Below are 19,972 nucleotides of genomic sequence, written 5' to 3' on the forward strand. Positions count from 1 at the left end.
ACTAGAAACTATTTCACCTAATCAAAGACACAATTTTTTTCATCCTCATTCTCAATACATAATCTCCCTTATAAATTTTAGGAATTTAATTTCTCATGCAGTGCTCAGGGATTCTAAGAAGATAGAAGGATCAATACAATATGTTGAGAAGCCTGTAATACAATATTTGAGATGCCTATAAATTGAAAAGATTGCTTAATAGAAAGTTATTTATATACAGGGTCAGTGTAACTTGAATGAATAGGCTAAGCTGAGGATACCATGCATAGTAAGGTTAACTGTGATCACCATTCTGGTTTCACACCCCGCCTCCGTTTGCTCTCCCCTCTCTTCTCGGACTCAAGTTTCCCATATGATCTTTATTTCTCTATTTTTCCTCTGTTCTACCCAGTCCAACAGAGGAAACCCCAGTACAATAGGTTAGTAGAAGAGGTGACAGCTTCAGTTCTGTAATTGAGGAGTGTGGAGAAGGAGTGCTGAAAAGTTTTCTTTCTTACACCTTCCACACTGTCTAAGATAGGTGTGTCCTCAACATCCAGAGTAGGCTTGAAAGTTCACCATACTAAAGTCCCAGTTTTATCAGCCCCATCTATGGTAGGGCCTGGGAAGTACAGCCATTTCACTGACACACTAGTCAGATTTTGATTTCTACCCCCAACATTCAGAATAGATAAATCTTAGATCTAGTAGTGGCTTTTCCCAGAAAACACACAAAAACCCACTTTATCTAAGAACCTTCTAAGGACCCCCACCCCTATTCCATTTCACTATGACTGAAAGAAAAACACAACAAGAGAAAGAGTAAAACCAAGAATAAGCCTCAAGAATAATGCAGACAAATGGGTGGCTTTAAAACTGAAAAACGGTCACATCCTTTGTTGACTCAGAGCAGAACCCATTTGGAGAGAGGCAACAAAAACAGTTTCCCAAAGAGCTTAGCATATTAGAGGTTTTGTGGATAAACCAAGTATAATATTATTGAAGCAACAGAGATGTATCAAGTCCTTATAAATAGATTCTAAATCTATTTCTGAACTCTCATCAGGAGCACAGTCAGTTTGGGTACAAATTCTGAGGTACAAGCAATAAATGCTGGAGAGGGTGTGGAGAAAAGGGAACCCTCTTATACTGTTGGTGGGAATGCAAACTAGTACAGCCACTATGGAGAACAGTGTGGAGATTCCTTAAAAAACTGGAAATAGAATTGCCTTATGATCCAGCAATCCCACTGCTGGGCATACACACTGAGGAAACCAGAAGGGAAAGAGACACGTGTACCCCAATGTTCATCGCAGCACTGTTTATAATAGCCAGAACATGGAAGCAACCTAGATGTCCATCAGCAGATGAATGGATAAGAAAGCTGTGGTACATGTACACAATGGAGTATTACTCAGCCATTAAAAAGAATACATTTGAATCAGTTCTAATGAGGTGGATGAAACTGGAGCCTATTATACAGAGTGAAGTAATCCAGAAGGAAAAATACCAATACAGTATACTAATGCATATATATGGAATTTAGAAAGATGGTAACAATAACCCTGTATACAAGACAGCAAAAGAGACACTGATGTATAGAACAGTCTTTTGGACTCTGTGGGAGAGGGAGAGGGTGGGATGATTTGGGAGAATGGCATTGAAATATGTATAATATCATATATGAAACGAGTTGCCAGTCTAGGTTTGATGCACGATACTGGATGCTTGGGGCTGGTGCACTGGGACGACCCAGAGGGATGGTATGGGGAGGGAGGAGGGAGGAAGGTTCAGGATGGGGAACACATGTATACCTGTGGCGGATTCATTTTGATATATGGCAAAACCAATACAATATTGTAAAGTTAAATAAAATAAAATTTAAAAAAAATCTTATTAAAAAAAATTCTGAGATACTATCAAGCTGAATATCAGGGAGTAAGTCACACACAAAAACAGTGGGGCTTGGAAGGCTAGCAACAGGGTGAGGGAGAGATAAATGGTAACATTTGATGTGAAGGATTAGGACAGGGAGTATACAGGGATAAAGGTGGATAACTTACAGACTACACAGACTTTATTCAGGGGCCTCTACGACTAGGAAGTTTTAAGAAAAGGGTGAATAATTTTCTTTCCAAGTGGTTGAAGGTCAGGCCAGCATGGGGCCAGGGAATAGATTAAAGAATTTTTTAAATTCCTTCTGGTTCTTTGATACTAGCCACAGCCCAGAGCTCTGTATAAACCTTAATTCACTGCATCACAGAAGAACCAAGGTTTCAGCCTCAGAGAGAGATAAACATGCAGAATATGAATCGTGTATTCAGAGAGTCTGGCAATGGGCTAATTATGCAGGGGGAGTTTGCAGGGGTGAGGATGACTGCAGAGGAGGTCCTAGGAGTTCAGACTTGAAAAGATTAGCAAGACAGCATGATAGATTTTGAATCTGGAGCAGCAAAATAGTACAGGGAAATAGACTTCATGGGCATCATGTTCAATAATTCATGAGCTGCTGTACTCACACGGAGCTTCTTACCTGTTAACTTTCCACTAAGATTCCTTTCTCTGATCTTCTCTGAGCTGGCAGCATTGTAACTCTCTCCATCCTCATGTTTGCAGCCTCAGATATGATTCTGGGCCACTGTATCAGGGTAAATATTAAACTGTGATAAAACTTGGGGATTTAAGCCTGTGGATATTTATAAATCCGAAAAGATCACTTGTGGCGTAGAAGAAGATTGTTTCAGTAATCTCAACAGTGTTTCTCAAAGGATGCTCTGTACAACACTAGTTTCATGAGATGTATCTTTCTCATCAAACATACACACATCACATAGCTCTGTGGTCAAATTAGTTTAGGAAATGTTATATTATATATATTATATATATATATAATATATATAATATATTCATATTATACCTTGGAGCAACATTCAGAAAACGAAGATCATGGCATCCGGTCCCACCACTTCATGGGAAATAGATGGGGAAGCAGTGGAAACAGTGTCAGACTTTATTTTTCTGGGCTCTAAAATCACTGCAGATGGTGACTGCAGCCATGAAATTAAAAGACGCTTACTCCTTGGAAGGAAAGTTATGACCAACCTAGATAGCATATTCAAAAGCAGAGACATTACTTTGCCAACAAAAGTTCGTCTAGTCAAGGCTATGGTTTTTCCTGTGGTCATGTATGGATGTGAGAGTTGGACTGTGAAGAAGGCTGAGCACCAAAGAATTGATGCTTTTGAACTGTGGTGTTGGAGAAGACTCTTGAGAGCCCCTTGGACTTCAAGGAGATCCAACTAGTCCATTCTGAAGGAGATCAGCCCTGGGATTTCTTTGGAAGGAATGATGCTAAAGCTGAAACTCCAGTACTTTGTCCACCTCATGTGAAGAGTTGACTCATTGGAAAAGACTCTGATGGTGGGAGGGATTGGGGGCAAGAGGAGAAGGGGACAACAGAGGATGAGATGGCTGGATGGCATCACTGACTCGATGGACATGAGTCTCAGTGAACTCCGGGAGTTGGTGTTGGATAGGGAGTCCTGGCGTGCTGCAATTCATGGGGTCACAAAGAGTCGGACATGACTGAGCGACTGATCTGATCTGATCTGAAGCAAAGCTTCTGGGGCTTATTGAAGTCTCTGATAAACCTTACACTGATTAAACTTGTTTTCCTTTATTTAAATCAGCACTTCCAAAACTTATTTGACCTAGGAATATTCTTAAAAATGTGCATAATACCTTTAACATCTTGTGGAACTAGTGCTTCACAGAACAGGTTTTGAAGAACATTGATGAATTACCTCTGTGATCTATATTTGAGCATTATGGCATGGCCTAAAATCTCAAGTTCAGTCAGCTACAAGAATCCTACTAGAAAAATTTGGAGGTTGTACATATACTTTGGTCAATCTAGATTGCAGTCAAATTATATCATTCCAGACAAAAATTCACATCAATGCTTAATTTCTTCAAATAGCAGATCTTTCCTTTGTTTTATACTTTCTACTTGACTACTGAATGGATAATTTTACTTTAAACTTATTTTCTCCAATTTGTTGACTGCAGTTATTTTAATATTGTGATGACTTTTTGCTAATTTCTTGTAGAACATATTTATTTTAGAACACACTTAGAAATCCAAGGGCTTAAGTTACACTGATTTATTTTTATATGTATCCCGTTATGCAGCTGGTGATTCAATTCATGCTGTTTATATTCCTCCTCCCTTGTCCCTGGCGTTTTCCCTAAAATGTTAATTTCTGCAAATCTGATTTGATTTAGGCAATCTGAGAAATTGCAAGGGAAGGAGGTTTGTAGATTGTACCACACTCTGCAAATGTAAAGTAACGTCATTATGAACTTACTCAGTGATTCTTATTATTGAATACCAACCACAGTGACACACAATGTGCCAGGAGCTCGGGCTTCAGAGAGAAGTCAAGCCTGATCCCTGTACTGGAGATGCAGAGTCTGGTGTGGGGTGGGTGGAGTGGTCAGACAGTGAGTAAACAGTTATGACAAGTGAGATGATATTGGTATTGAAAGAGCAAAATAGGAGCACAGGAGAGAGTCAGATGGGGGTTAGTATGAAGATGCTGTCCAAGGAACTGACTCCTAACTTTGGTTGGTGAAGTACGAATGGGAGTAACTAGATATGACAACAATGAGGCTTAAATGCCTATGAAAAATATTCAAACTCACTCATAATCAAGAGGTTATATATGAGAACATATGTAATAAAATAAAATGCAATAATAAAACAATATGCAATAAAATAGTTTTTGTTAGATTGGAAAAAATTAAGAAAATGGGCAATATTCAGTATTGACAAAGGTGTGGGGCAACAAGTATTCTTATGCAATATTTTGGGGAATGTAAATTGGTGCAGCCCTTTTGGAAAGATTATAATAAATTAAAAATGTATACCTTCTGATCCAGCAACTTTTTCCTAAAGACATTCTCACATGTAGTCATAAAGAGAACCATAGGAAATTCATTAGAGAACTAATGGAATTCGTGAGGATTTGGAATTAAGTTGACTGTCCGTCAATAGGAGAATGAAACAACCATACTATGAAATATCATGCACAATTGCATCAGAATGCAAAATGCTTCAAGAAGTATTATGGAAGCATTAATTTATAGTATATTATGCACAGTATGATGTCATTTATGGGAAAACCCCAACAAAACATTTATTTCTTTATGTAACAAACACATAGAAAGAGTCTGTTAGGAAACCACACTAAATTGATAACAGGGCTTTCTTCTGGGAATGGGAATGAAATTAGCGGAGGGCTCTGATTTTTTTATTACATACCTCAGTATTTTTTTGTAAAATAAAATGTGTTTGTGGTTTGAATAAATAAATTAAAAATAAGTAGGGTTAAAGGGGACATTGTCTCAGTGGAGAGATTGGTCAGTACAAGGCAGGAAGAGTCCTGGGCCAGGAGTCGGTATCCTCGGCCCTTCCTGCCCCGAGCAGTGCCTCCAGTGCCTGCACTCCATCCCTTCCTGCCTTGTCTAATAACTGTTCCCGCCTCTGTCTGCCTTTCTCCCTGTTTTGGCTCCTTCTATCTCTACAAGCATGTGGTAGGATTTCTCATCTAAAAACGTCTCTCTTATCTCTTATTCCCTATGAGCTATCACCTCACTTCTCTGCTCCCTTTGATAGTAAAACCTGTTTAGAGTTGTGTATGTTCACCTGCATTTACTTCTTTACAACCTGAACCTATTCTCTCCAATCAGACATCTCTGCCCCACTAAATGTGTCTGGTCAGAGTGTCACCATGATCACCATCTGGACACTCAGTGGCTCTTCTCAGGGCTCATCTTCCTCTCCGTCTCCCACCATCTAGCTTCTGGGCACTTCTCCTTTGGAAAGACTTTCTTCACTTGGCATCCAGGACACTAACTGCTTCTGGTTTCCTTTGCCTTTTAGGGCGGTTCCTTCTCTTCCCTAACCGCTACATGTTGGCATCCCCCAGCCACTGTCCTCAGCCACTTTTCTTTTTCACACTCATTCCCTGTAATAAAAGATCTCAATTTTTTGCTCTCAGGACCACTTTATATTCTTAAAATTATTGAGGAAATCAGAGAGCTTTTGTTTATGTGAGTTATAGCTGTCAATATTTATATACTGGAAATTAAAACTTAGAAATTTAAAAAATCATTTAATTATTAATCATTTAAAATAATAAATCCATTACATATTAACATAAACGAAATATTTGTTTTCTAAAAACATTTTTTTTCCAACTCCTCCCCCAATTAGTGGGAAGAAAGGCATCATTTTACCATTTGGCTAATATCTTTAATGTCTGACAATAGAAGACACCAGGGTTCTCAAATCTGCTTCTGCATTTGTCTGTTGTGATGTGCTCTTTTAAGGGAGCTATACGAAGGAAAGCTTGTCTTAAATATACATTTAGGTGGAAAAGGGAGTAAAATTTTAATATCTTTTTTAGATAACAGCCAATTGCCTTCTTTGATTCTATACCAAAACTCAGCAAGTAATTATCTCTTAAAAGGCCGATTAGTTGCCATATGGAATCTGAAATGGACTTTTTGCACCATGTTACATTCAAATGATCTAGCTTGTCCTTTGAATGGCATGATTTCCTATATCAAACATTGGCCATTTAGAAAATATTGGTTCACCGAGTTATGCAGATATTCCAAATGTTGACACAACTTATGATGTTGTTGTTCTTGTTCAGTTGCTAAGTCTGATTTTTTGTGACCCTGTGGACTGCAGCATGCCAGGCTTCTCTGTCTTTCACTATTATTTCCAGAGTTTGCTCAAGTTCATGTCCATTGAGTCAGTGATGCCATCCAAGTATCTCATCTTCTGTATCCCCCTTCTCTTCCTGCCCTCAGTCTTTCCCAAGACCAGGGTCTTTTCCAAGGAGTCAGCTCTTCCCATCAGGGGCCAAAGTATTGGAGCTTCAGCTTCAGCATCAGTCCTTCCAATGAATATTCAGGGTTGATTTCCTTTAGGACTGACTGGTTTGATATCCTTGCTTTCCAAGGGACACTCAAGAGTCATCTCCAGCACCACAATTCGAAAGCATCAATTCTTCAGCACTCAGCCTTCTTTGTGGTCCAACTCTCACATCCATACATGACACCTTATGACACAATATTGAAAATTGTGTATCTCATTAGAAAGGACTTGGAGTAATAGGAAGTTGTCAAGTTCATAACAGAAGATACAATTTTTAAAAAATTCTAAATTTTCTCTGAAAGCTCAAATTTTATGCTTGGCAACAAATACTGGCAGTTGTTTCCCTTGAAGTGACAAGCTCATTTCATTCATTGCAGATATAATACCTGCCATATATCCAAGTCTAAATAACTATAATTTGTTTTCCAGTCTTTTTCAACAAAAGGTGTTCCGTGAAAAACTGACTAATTCAGTTTTCAACTCCCTCACACAAGTGCTTTTCTTTAGGCCAAACATCATGTTTTGTTATGTAGCAGAAGTGCTCTATGCATATTTCTATTTCATCAGATGACATTCTTAAAAATCATGTACTTACTTTAATAAAATTAATATTTTTTTCCTATTTTATAGGTGAAATTTTCAAGGGCAGATGTCCTCTCTTTTTTAATCTAGAAGGTGTGGAGGTGAAGACCACTATGATTATTAATATAGCTTAGTGCAATTTTGATTCATGCTCATATGTCAGCAGTTTTATTCACCATTGCTTTTTTACCTCAGGTAAATGGCTACACAGTGCAAAAGACAACTACTGTCTTAGCATTGTTGTGAAGATACTGTTCTTATCCTGTGGACCCCCTGAAAGGGTCTTAGAGACCCAGAGGTCCATGGACCACACCTGGAAAATCACTGATGAAGTCTATCTCCCATTCCAGTTGGCCTCACCCAACCTCAGATTACCAACTCTCTGGCTAATTATTTGTTTTGCAAAGTATAATTATAAGATAGCTAATCATTTGCAATTATATCACATATAATTTTTGAATAATGGATTTAATAAGGTTATTAAGCCCATTAGTGCCTCATACGTACATGTCTTCTTTTTTTTTTTTTTCAAACAGGAAATTAGGTTAGCAAATCTTAGCTTCAAATCCCATCTCTCCAATTTTATGTTTTTAATGCCCCAAGTGACTTGATTTGGAGTTATACATTGCTTTTCAAAATTGTTCTCTCACATAATGTCTATTGGGTTGGAGAGAATAGATAACCTTTAACACTCAGATTCTAGGACACTTCTCATCAAAGATGTGTGTTTAAATGTCCTTGAATAGCATTACTGTGCCACTTATAACAATGGCTTTGTCTATTTCTTTCTAGGGGTTTGACTTGTTTCTGGCCCAAATAGCAAATTTAAGTCAGAAGCAGAGGGAGCAGCAGCTACTCTAGAAAATTCCATCTACTTTGCACCAATTTATGTTGGCCCACTGGTCTCACTCTTATCTCTCGAGCTTGATATGGTAACTTTGGTCATTGCTTTTGGTTCTTTTGGCTTTTGTGACTTTTTAAAATTTATTTTTGGCTGTACTGGGTCTTCATTGCGGAGCATGGGTTTTCTCTAGTTTTGGCAGGAGGGGGTTACACTCTAGCTGCTGTGTGGGGACTTCTCATTGTGGTGGGTTCTCTTGCAGAGCACAGGCTCCAGGGCATGTAGGCTTCAGTGGTTGTGGCTCATGGGCCTAGTTGCCCTGTGGCATGTGGGATCTTCCTGGCTCAGGGATTGAACCCGTGTCTTCTGCTTTAACAGACAGATTCTTGTCCACTGAGCCACTAGGGAGGCCCTGGCTTTCATGACTTTTTAAGGCTAACAGCAGTTTCTTACTTTTTTTTTTTTTAAGTTGTGATTGTTGCCTTGCTCTTCGCTCCAGCTGGTTCTGCCTCCCAGCTTTGAAGAACTTCTTGATCATTTAGCCCTGGCAGGCAGAACTTCTCTGACTTCTGGCCTCACTTTCAGAAGGGGAGTTGGATAACCATAAATGCTCAGGTTAGATGTGTTGGGTTCAGGTGATTATTTCTGTTAAGGATTTGGAGTCACCTGTTTTCCTCTCTGGCTGTTGCTTGGAGAAAATAGTATGCATGAAAGATAATAATGGAGAACCACTTTAATTAATAGCTGGTCAAACACCTAATGCAGGGCTTACTACGCATGAGCTTGACTTCCATTACACAGTAACCCTGGCCCTACATAAATTTGGTTCTTAGAACATTTCAGACTCTGACCCACAAAATTAGTCACAAGCCACAGTTAGCTAAGGGTTGGAGAAAAGCATAGGAGGTGGCAAGAAGGAGGAGCACCTCTCCCCAGCAGTTTTCCTAATGGCTCTAATTCAAGCAGCAGCTAAAGAAGGACACGGACTCAAACGTCATGTTGCCCTAACAGCAACCAAACTTGAATAACAGAGAGAACTTCAGAGATCAGCAGGTGCAATTCCCCTTCATCACGTAAATGAAGTCCAGGAACGCTAAATGTTCCATCTGCAGCCACATAGAACCAGCACCCTTTCATCTGTCAACACAGACTTCCTCCTACTCTACTATACGGACTCAAAGTGCTCTGGAATTTTAGATGCTGCTTTTTCTGTTGACACACATTACCATTTAAGTTAAAGATGTACAAAATAATGATCTGACTTACATCTATCATGAAACGATTATCACAATAACTACAATAACTTTGGTGAACATCTATCATCTCTTATGTGCTCAGTTGCTTAGTCATGCTCGACTCTTTGCCTATGGACTGTGGCCTGCCAGGCTCTCTGTCGATGGGATTTTCCAGGCAAGAATACTGGAGTGGGTTTCTATTTCCTCCTCCAGAGGATCTTCCTAGCCCATAGATCAAACCCATGTCTCCTGTGTGTCCTGCATTGTCAGGCAGATTCTTCATCACTGCACCAACTGGGAAGCCCCATCATCTCTTATAGATACAACATAAAATATTACTTTCCTTGTGATGAGAACTCTTAGGGTTTACTCTCTTGATAACTGTCATATATAATGTATAATAGGAAACTCCAGTACTTTAGCCACCTCATGGGAAGAGTTGACTCATTGGAAAAGACTCTGATGCTGGGAGGGATTGGGGGCAGGAGGAGAAGGGGATGACAGAGGATGAGATGGCTGGATGGCATCACTGACTCGATGGACGTGAGTCTGAGTGAACTCCGGGAGTTGGTGATGGACAGGGAGGCCTGGCGTGCTGCATTCATGGGGTCGTAAAGAATCAGACAGGACTGAGTGACTGAACTGAGTGCTAACTTTGGTGAACAAAGTTATATTTTTATAACTTTTATAACTTTTTAGTTTTATATTTATGATTTTGTATATAATGTCCCTAGTAATTATTCATCTTATAACTGTAAGTTTGTACGTTTGTACCTTTTGACTGTCTTCATCCAATTCCTCCTCCTCCTCCTATCCTTGGGTAACCACAAATCTGATCTTTTTCTATGAGTTTGTTTTTGAAATATAATTGAACTATAACACTGTGTTAGTTCCTGATACACAACATAGTGATTCAATATTTTTATGCATTTCTAAATGATCACCATGATAAGTCTAGTTACCATCTATCATCGTACAAAGTTATTACATAATTATTGACTATATTTTTCTCACTGTACACTTCACTCCTGAGACTCACTTAGTTTGCACCTGGAAGTTTGTATCTCTTAATATCCCTCATCTATTAATATATTGCTTTTAAACAAGAAGTTCTTCCTTCCTGAAGTTTTGGTATTGTTTTATATCCTTCTATATAGGTTACTGGGCCTTGGCTTCTTTAACTGAAATAGGATTTTCCCGTTACATTAGTTGTGTTTTAACGTGTTCTGAACACAAATAACTATTTTTAATCTTCAAAAATAGTTTTTTTTCCCTTGCTTCTAGAGTTCTCCCTATTGTCAGGCTCCCAGCTCCTAAGCTGCCAGCCTCATTTTTTGTTTTTGCCTTCAACCTACTCAATTTCTTTCAGAAAGCACATAGTTTTAAGGGATATTACTTTTTGAATTTTCTGAAGCTGAGAGTCAAGAGAACAGATTTTATTAATGTTGACTCAACTGAGTGATGTAAAGATTTATAAAACTAAGTGGTTATGTTGTCTTTAAATGCATGCATGTAATTTCAATTAGAGTTACTTTCATCTCATAAAGGAGATATTAAATTTTGAGTGGGTGGAGGGTTTGACAGAAAAAAGAAAGGAAAACAACCATCTTCTCTTCCAAATGACATTTTTTTTTGCTTTCAAAGGTACATTTTTTTGCTTTCAAAGGTACATTTTCGAAATAACACTGTGAACATCCAAAGGGTGAGGCAGGAGGCATTTTCCAGAGATCCAGTTGAATAGAGAAATCCATAAATTTCATCCCATGTTGATAAGCATTTGGACCCAAAGGAACATTTGCTCAAAATGCCTGAGGCAGCTGCCACATCTCTCACAAACACTGCTTCTAAGTCAATGTTCTGCTTATTCTGATTCTGCCAGAAGAGGATCCTCATTCTAATGCCAATATCTCTTTAGTGATTTTTACACACTTCATAACTCTTTGTTCTTTAAAGGAGATTGGCCTAGCACAGGTTATCTGAAGGAATAATTTGCATTCCCTTCATGGATCCCAGCCCTGTCATCATGGCAAAGGGGCTCACATAACTCAATGGAACTATGAGCCATGATATGCAGGGCCACCCAAGGCTAAAGGTTCATAGTGAAGAGTTCTGACAAAATGGGTCCGCCGGAGGAGGAAATACCAACCCACTCCACTATGTTTTTGCCATGAGAACCCCATGAACGGTATGATTCTCAAAATCCTTCGAGCTAGGTTTTAGCAATACATGGACTGAAAACTTCCAGATGTACAAGCTATGTTTAGAAAAGGCAGAGGAGCCAGAGATCAAATTGGCAACATTTGTTGGATCATGGAGAAAGCAAGGGAATTCCAGAAAAACATCTATTTCTGCTGCATTGACTACACTAAAGTCTTTGACTGTGTGTGTGAATCACAACAAACTGTGGAAAATTCTTAAAGAGATGGCAATACCAGACCACCTTCCCTGCCTCCTGAGAAACTGGTATGCAGGTCAAGAAGCAACAATTAGAACCAGCTATGGAACAACTGATTGGTTCAAAATTGGGAAAGGAAGACATCAAGGTTGTATATTGTAACCTTGCTTATTTAACTTAGATCCAGAGTACATCATGTAAAATGCTGGACTGGATGAATCACAGCTGGAATCAAGATTGCTGAGAGAAATATCAACAACCTCAGATATGCAGATGATACCACCCTAATGGCAAAAAGTAAAGAAGGACTAAAGAGTCTCTTGATGAGGGTGAAAGGGGAGACTGAAAAATCTGGCTTAAAACACAACAATAAAGAGACTAATGAAAGGTCGTTGCTGAACCACAGAAGACGCTGGGATTCTTGGCATCCAGAGGAGAAGAATTCAGTCTGGGGCCAGAGACGAGGCTTGGCTGCTCAGAGCTTTTGTGTAATAAAGTTTTATTAAAGTATATAAGAGATAGAGAAAGCTTCTGACATAGACATCAGAAGGGGCAGAAAGAGTGCCCCCTCGCTAGTGTTAGCAATGGAGTTATATACTTTTTAATTAGTTATTACAGTGAATCAAAAGAATGTCTGGAGGTTATAAATACCTTACTAGGCTCACTCCCATAATTTACATTTTAAGATAACAGGATTAGCCAGGTTTTTTCCCAGAAACTGTCCTCAAGCAAGATACATTATTGTTATATAATCCTAAGGAATGTAGAGGGAAAAAAAGGTTTGTCCTTTCCTCTACCTTGAGAATTCCAGACCCCTCTCTCCTTGGGGACCCCCAGACTTCTTATCAACCTGCCTAGGAATTGACTCTCTCACTAAGATGATGGCATCTGGTCTTATCACTTCATGGCAAATAGTGGAAGCAGTGACAGATTTTATTTTCTTGGGCACCATAATCACCGTGGATGATGACTACAGCCATGAAATTAAAAGATGCTTGCTCCTTGGAAGAAAAGCTATGACAAACTTAGGCAGTGCATTGAAAAGCAGAGACATCACTTTGCCAACGAAAGTACATACAGTCAAAGCAATGGTTTTTCTATTAGTCATGTACTCCAGCTGTGATTCATAAAGAAGACTGAATGTCAAAGAATTGATGATTTCAGATTGTGGTGCTGGAGAAGACTCTTGAGTATCCCTTGGACAGCAAGGATATCAAACCAGTCTATCCTAAAGGAAATCAACCCTGAATATTCATTGGAAGGACTGATGCTGAAGCTGAAGTTCTAATATTTTGGCCACCTGATGCGAAGAGCCAACGCATTGGAAAAGACCCTGATGCTGGGAAAGATTGAAGGCAAAGGGAGAAGGGGGCGGTAACGGATAGAATGGCTTGATAGTGTCACTGACTCAATGGACATAAATTTGATCAAACTTTGGTAGATAGTGGAGGACAGAAGAGCCTGGCGTGCTGCAGTTCATGGGGTCACAAAGAGTCAGACATGACTTAGCTATTAAACAACAACAAAAATAATTTGCATGACAATATATGAGATGGTTTAACAGAAGCTACTGCTACAAGGGACACACTGAATGGTGACACCCTGGGGCCATCATACTGCTGTGATTTTGCTTAATGGGGATCCATTGCAACCCTTATTCCAGACAGAGAATTCCCTTTTCTATCGAAAGGAGTTAAATATATTCTTTGTCATGGCAGCTACATGGTAGAGAACACAGAAGCAGGTGGCAACTAGACACTAAGAGAAAGACAACCAGATAGCTTGGGCCCCCACAAATATATAGAGAAAAAACCTCACACGGAAGGTGGCCAACCAGCCAGGGTGTGCACCTTCTTGGAAATAAAGCTGATAAGGACAGTGCTTAGAGTCAATGTGGAGCAAGTTCTGTGAACAGAGTGTGTTTGTAAATAGCAACACAGAGCCTAATACAAGAAGGTGCTCGGTCAGCGTAGACTAGCTCAGAATAGAGATAATTTTCACATAAGCCACAGCTAGATGGTTCCTTCTTTTGTGTCATGAGGTCAGAATCTCTCTGCAAAGCCCTTATAAGAATTATAAGCCATTTGTGTCTGAAGAATCAAAACTTTTTCTCTCCCTTTTACCCCACTGACTTTCTAAGGAGGACCTGTCTGCCTGCTGGGTTCTGAAGGATGATGGGTGGAAACTGCAATAGGATTGGGGAACTAGTGGGATTTCATATCGATCAGAGAGGAACCCCCTGGTCAGAGGACAGAATAGATGCAGAAAGGACAGGGGGCACTGGCTGTTCCCAGGCCCCGAGTCAACACCCAGGGACACAGAGCAGGCTGGGTCTGGGTGACACTCATGACTTGTCATGCGTCATCTCTACTTTCAACTTCCGAGCATTAAAGCCAGAATGACACTAGGACTTTGAGGCTTGCCTATTATCTTTTAAAATGTTAATGTATATATATGAGTGTAAATAAGAAAGTAAACTTCTTTGTCTCTTGAGTCAGAAAACTTCAGTGGTGTGCTAGAGTCTTTCTTATCAGAGGTCAACTCTAGGGCCCCTGAGCAGGAGTGCTCTTTCCCTGCCAGCACAGATAGAATGTAATTTGCAGGACGCTCCATCACAAGCTATGATGATGTGAGTGTGCCAGTGGTGGGTTTGTTGTGTCACTTGTGTTCCAGAAGCAATTTCTAATGATCCTCATTTTAACACCTTGGGAACAAACCTCATCTCCTGTTGTTCCTTACATAGACACATTGCCATGTTTGAGGGTACGCAGACATACATACCTGCTGGTGGAGTACAGAAATCCAGTAGTACCAGATAGCTGGGGCCAGTCAAGCTCATTGGTAAGAGCTACTGGTAAATTGAGGAAGGATTTCTAAAGGAAAAACAAGGTAGTAATTATCAAAATGGTCACTAGCTTTCAACAGGGAGTAAGGTTGTCTATTGCTCAGGCATTGCCCTCTGCCTGTCTCTCTCTCACCTTGTTAATCTCTTTAAGGGACTTTGCATTTAAAGCATATGCCTCTTAAGGTTAACCATCATCAGAAAATTCACAGAGATCAGCATTCACTCTTAAACTGGCTTCCATTCAGCTCCTGTGAAAGATGTAGAAGCATGGCATCTCATACTCAACCCTCATTTGAGAGGGATGCTTCAGGACATGGGTAAACTTTCAACTATTTAATTTCTGAGATTTTCTCCATTTTTAAGGTTGGGTAATCAGAAAATTGATCGTCTGAAAACTAATAATACTCAAGCCTCCAGCAAAAATACCTTCCCTGAGTTCACAGCTATGCCTTCAGTTATTAAGATGGTGTCTCCTGACATCCTTGGGTGGGCGGGGGTTCTTAGACACCTTTGCAAAATCTTATGGTTCCTTTTCTCATGAAGATGCACATATACTCTTGTGATTTTTGAGGGGTTCACAGAACTCCTGCAACTCTTGCACAGCCTCCTGTTCAGGAACTCCTGACATGGAATTCTAATTCTAATTTAAACTAGAATTCCTTTGAACCACATTCTATGACTTATGCAAAATCACAAAAGAAAAATGTTGCTAGCTATGTCTCCTGATTGTTCCTTAATATAGATGATATCTGGGATAAACCCCTTCTCTAGTCTAATTCCTAGAAAAAGCTCATCTAGAATAATGTGTTTGGAATAGGCTTACTAGATTTAGCAAATAAAAATGCAAGTGCTCAGTTAAATTTGAATTCTATAAACAAAATGTGGTATACATATTCAACAGGATACTACTGAATCTTAAAGCGAAAGTGAAAGTGTTAGTTGCTCAGTCTGACTCGTTGTGACCGCATGAACTGCAGTATGCCAGGCTCCTCTGTCTATGGAATTCTCCAGGCAAGGATACTGGAGTGGTTAGCCATTCCCTTCCCCAAGGGATCTTCCTGATCCAGGGATCCAACCTGGGTCTCTTGCATTGTAAGCAGATTCTTTACCATCTGAGCCACCAGAGAACCCCATTCAATCTTAAAAAAGAAGGAAATTCTGATACATGCTACAATATGGATGAATCTTGAGGAAATTATGCTAAGTAAAAGAAGCCAGTTTAAAAAAAAAAACAACCCTTGCACGATTCTATTTGTATGAGGTATCATGTGTGTGTGCACAGTTGCTAACCAGGGATTGAATATGAGGTATTCAGTTCAGTTCAGTTCAGTTCAGTCGCTCAGTCGTGTCCGACTCTTTGCAACCCCATGAATCGCAGCACGCCAGGCCTCCCTGTCTATCACCAACTCCCAGAGTTCACTCATAACTTTCCTTCCAAGCAGTAAGCATCTTTTAATTTCATGGCTGCAGTCACCATCTGCAGCAATTTTGGAGCCCCAAAAATAAAGTGTGACACTGCTTCCACTGTTTCCCCATCTACTTCCCATGAAGTGATGGGACCAGATGCCCTGATCTTAGTTTTCTGAATGTTGAGCTTTAAGCCAACTTTTTCACTCTCCTCTTTCACTTTCATCAAGAGGCTCTTTAGCTCCTCTTCACTTTCTGCCATAAGGGTGGTGTCATCTGCGTATCTGAGGTTATTGGTATTTCTCCTGGCAATCTTGATTCCAGCTTGTGCTTCTTCCAGCCCAGCATTTCTCATGATGTACTCTGCATAGAAGTTAAATAAGCAGGGTGACAATATACAGCCTTGACGTACTCCTTTTCCTATTTGGAACCAGTCTGTTGTTCCATGTTCAGTTCTAACTGTTGCTTCCTGACCTGCATATAGGTTTCTCAAGAGGCAGGTCAGGTGGTCTGGTATTAGGGGTTCTTGTAAGAAGAGGAAGAAGGGACATGGGTACTGGACAAAGGCCATGTGATGATGAAGGCAGAGACTGGAGTGATGTTTTCACAAGTCAAGGAACACGAAGGATTGCTGTCACCAGAAGCTAGAAAAGAGGCACAGGACAGATTCTCTCTCAGATCCCTTAGGAGGAATCATCCTGCTAATATCCTGATCTCCAACTTCTAGCCTACAGAACTATGAGAGTAAATTTCTGTGGTTTTAAGCCACCCAATTTGTGGTGCTGTGCTGTGGTAGCCCTAGGAAATGATGACATGGCCTGAACTGGACAATTTGCTTATAGTTCTCATGAGGGTCCAAGATATAAACCCTTCTCAAAATGAGTCATGTAGTAGCTATATTCACACACAGTGGTTATCCCATGCTGTCCTTCCCTTTTTCCCATGGTTCTGTGAACTTCCTTCACTCCCTTTTCCTCAATCATCTTCTCCTTGTACATGCCAATCCCAAGGTCCCCAGCGTTGTTATTATTCTGAGTGCTATTTGCAGCACAAGTGGAGGCTGGAAGTGGGTGGGAGGTGGTTGGGAAGGATGGCTTCTTGGAATACAACTGTATTTGTTATGGTGTTCTTGCCTAGAGAATCCCAGGGACAGAGGAGCCTGTTGGGCTGCCGTCTATGGGGTCGCACAGAGTCGGACATGACTGACGTGACTTAGCAGCAGCAGCAGCTGTGTCAAAGGAGCAGAAACTAACTCATGGAGGCTCCCAATAAGTCTCCACAGTGGATGGAATTCCAGCAACTGATACTTTGTCCCCTCTTGGCAGGAAGCACCCACCACTTTCTGCTCTAAACTCCACCATTACCATGACTGAGCTACTCTCTCTTTTAGTTTCTGTTTCTCCTGACACTAAAATAAAATTCTTTCTCTGCTTTTTCATCTCATTTTTTCCCTAGGTCTTTCTGCTTATAATATATGTTTGCTGTAGGATTTGAGAATATTCAATTCTACTGGAAAAGACAAGAAAAACAAATAGAGTGGATGAAACTCATAAGACATGTTAAGATAGTGAGGAAGCAAGTGGTTTGTGAAATGCAGGCAGAATTTATGAGCTGTGCTAAGTAAGTTAGCAGCCTGTAAAAACACATTAAAACTCTAAGAATGACACAATACACCCCCACATTACTCTATCACCATTTCTTCAGTCATCTGCACAATGAAAACCCAGATTTTGAAAACTGAGTATGGAACTGGGCTTCTGATTCTGGGTGGGTCTGCTTTCTCTTCCGAAGAAGGTAGTAGGCAAGAACTCTTCAAACATAGGGTGGTATGTCTGATATCCTCTGCAACCTGGAATAATAATGTCAGGGATGGTAGTTGTGACGTGTGCTAGCAGAGTAGGGGAGGGAGTCTGTTCTAGGAATCAGGAGATCTGATTTCTATGTCTGACTCTACAAATTCAGCACAATTTCATGATTTGGATATGACATACTGGAAATGGGTTCCATACTCCATGCAGCCCCCATTCTCAATCAGAAGTGGGTAAAAAAAAACTTTATCTTCCTGGTCGAGGCAAAAAAGATGTTGAGAAAGGGGTAGGACTGGTGAGGAAATGGCCAGCAAACCTATCTTGAGAAGGGAGGGTGGTCTCCGTTCCCCAGTATTATCCCAGTTGTTCTCTCTGGATCAATCTGAAAAAATGGTCTCAACTACCTTGGAGAATCCTGGACTCTGCTGCTCTCCAGGAAGCCCTTCCTCACCAGTCCTGGAATTACCCCCATCAGGAGTGGACAGCGGCTGGTGCTGAAATGCCACTGGGATCAGGGTGGGTGTGTGTGCATCCCACAGCTGGAGCCCTGAAAGGCCCAGGAAGGTCACCTGTATAGGCATATCCTGGTTACTTGATTAACCTTGAAATAATGCAAATCTGTGTTTTCCTGGTCTAATAATTCAGACTTCATTGATGGTGTTATGGCAAGGCTTTACTACTACTAGCTGTGCAAAAGTCAGGAAAATATAGCTTTACTAGTGTTCCTGTTCTGATATCGCTGACTATTAGACTATCTACTTCAACAAGACTGTTGGGAGGATCAAGACAGCATCGTATTTAGAGGATGGATCACCTACCATCTCTCTTTCAAAGTGGGTTGTTTCTGGTTTTAAGAAGAATAAAGTTTATTGCCAGAAATAATAGAAAATATTTGAGCAGACAAATGGAAACCTCACATATTTTTTTCTTCCTTAGTAAATTTGGTAGATAAAAATGAAAAGTAACAGCCATTAATAGCAAAGGTTTTATAGACCCTAGCATAAAGAGAATGTTTAAGTCATATCACATTAAACACTAAAAGCCTTATTCACGCAACATTATACTCAAGATATTTCAGGCACTTAAGGCAGGAAAAATGCAAATTAAGATCTCCCTCATCAACTCTTGCTTATTCCTCTGGAGCATTATGTTCTCAGGAAACTCATCTTAAGTGTACCTTAAATGTACATATGTGGAAACACTTAATATTTACCAAGAAAAAATTTCCAAACTTGTAAACAGCACCAGAAACTCAGTGAGTATTAAATCAACTACTGCATTGCTTCAAATTTTCTTCTGACTTTATCAATGACATAAAAATGTTTTATATCATAACTGGCAAGTGTATAGCATTTTTGTGTAATATTTTCACTTAACATTACTTTGTGTGTATTTCCATACTTTGAGAAACCTCACTGGTTCTCATTTTAATTAATCTTAGTATGTATAATACTCTGGGTTTGGGAATATTTTAAGCCCTAGCTTCAATAAGCAACTTATACTTTCATTTCATAAAGCCATCTTAAATGAGAGAGAGAGAATAATGGCATCTATCACCCATATATCTGGTTCTGCCAGCCTTTCAATGACAAAGGGAATATTCTTGCTACCTTTATTTTACTGTTTACATTTGAGCCCTCCCCATCCAGCAAGGCTTTGCACAGAGTATTCTTTAAAAAAACAAACAAACAAACAAAAAAACCCTCTTAACTGAGTTAGACCTAAATTGACTATTTTTGAAAAGTACAAAATCACATGGAGAAATCTGTAGCTAACTGCTATTTGAAAAAGATACCGAAGATATCATCAACAGTTAAACAAGTCTTTTTAAAAATTTATTTCCGAGGAACTAAATTCTCAGAGCAAACAGGTTTGTTGTTGGTCTTTTGATAATGGAGTGAGAGTCTCAAGACCTGGGAATCAGAGACAAT

General features: G+C 39.8%; 1 protein-coding gene across 3 annotated transcripts in view; it reads right to left on the minus strand.

The window, feature by feature from the left end:
• Nucleotides 1-19,972, minus strand: part of AOAH (acyloxyacyl hydrolase) — a 190,488-nt gene that overhangs the window by 68,249 nt on the left and 102,267 nt on the right. For 2 of the 3 annotated variants that reach the window (XM_086396565.1, XM_086396566.1), the window contains one exon: nucleotides 14,763-14,854. In XM_086396565.1, coding sequence (XP_086252691.1) covers nucleotides 14,763-14,854 — 92 coding nt within the window. Of the gene's footprint in view, nucleotides 1-4,802; nucleotides 7,113-14,762; nucleotides 14,855-19,972 lie in introns of those variants that run through there. The other variant, XM_086396567.1, reaches the window with a different exon arrangement.

This window comes from Bos grunniens, chromosome 4, assembly GCF_055505025.1.
Source record: "Bos grunniens cultivar Pamir isolate PY7600 chromosome 4, Bosgru_T2T1.0, whole genome shotgun sequence".
Lineage (NCBI taxonomy): Eukaryota > Metazoa > Chordata > Mammalia > Artiodactyla > Bovidae > Bos > Bos grunniens.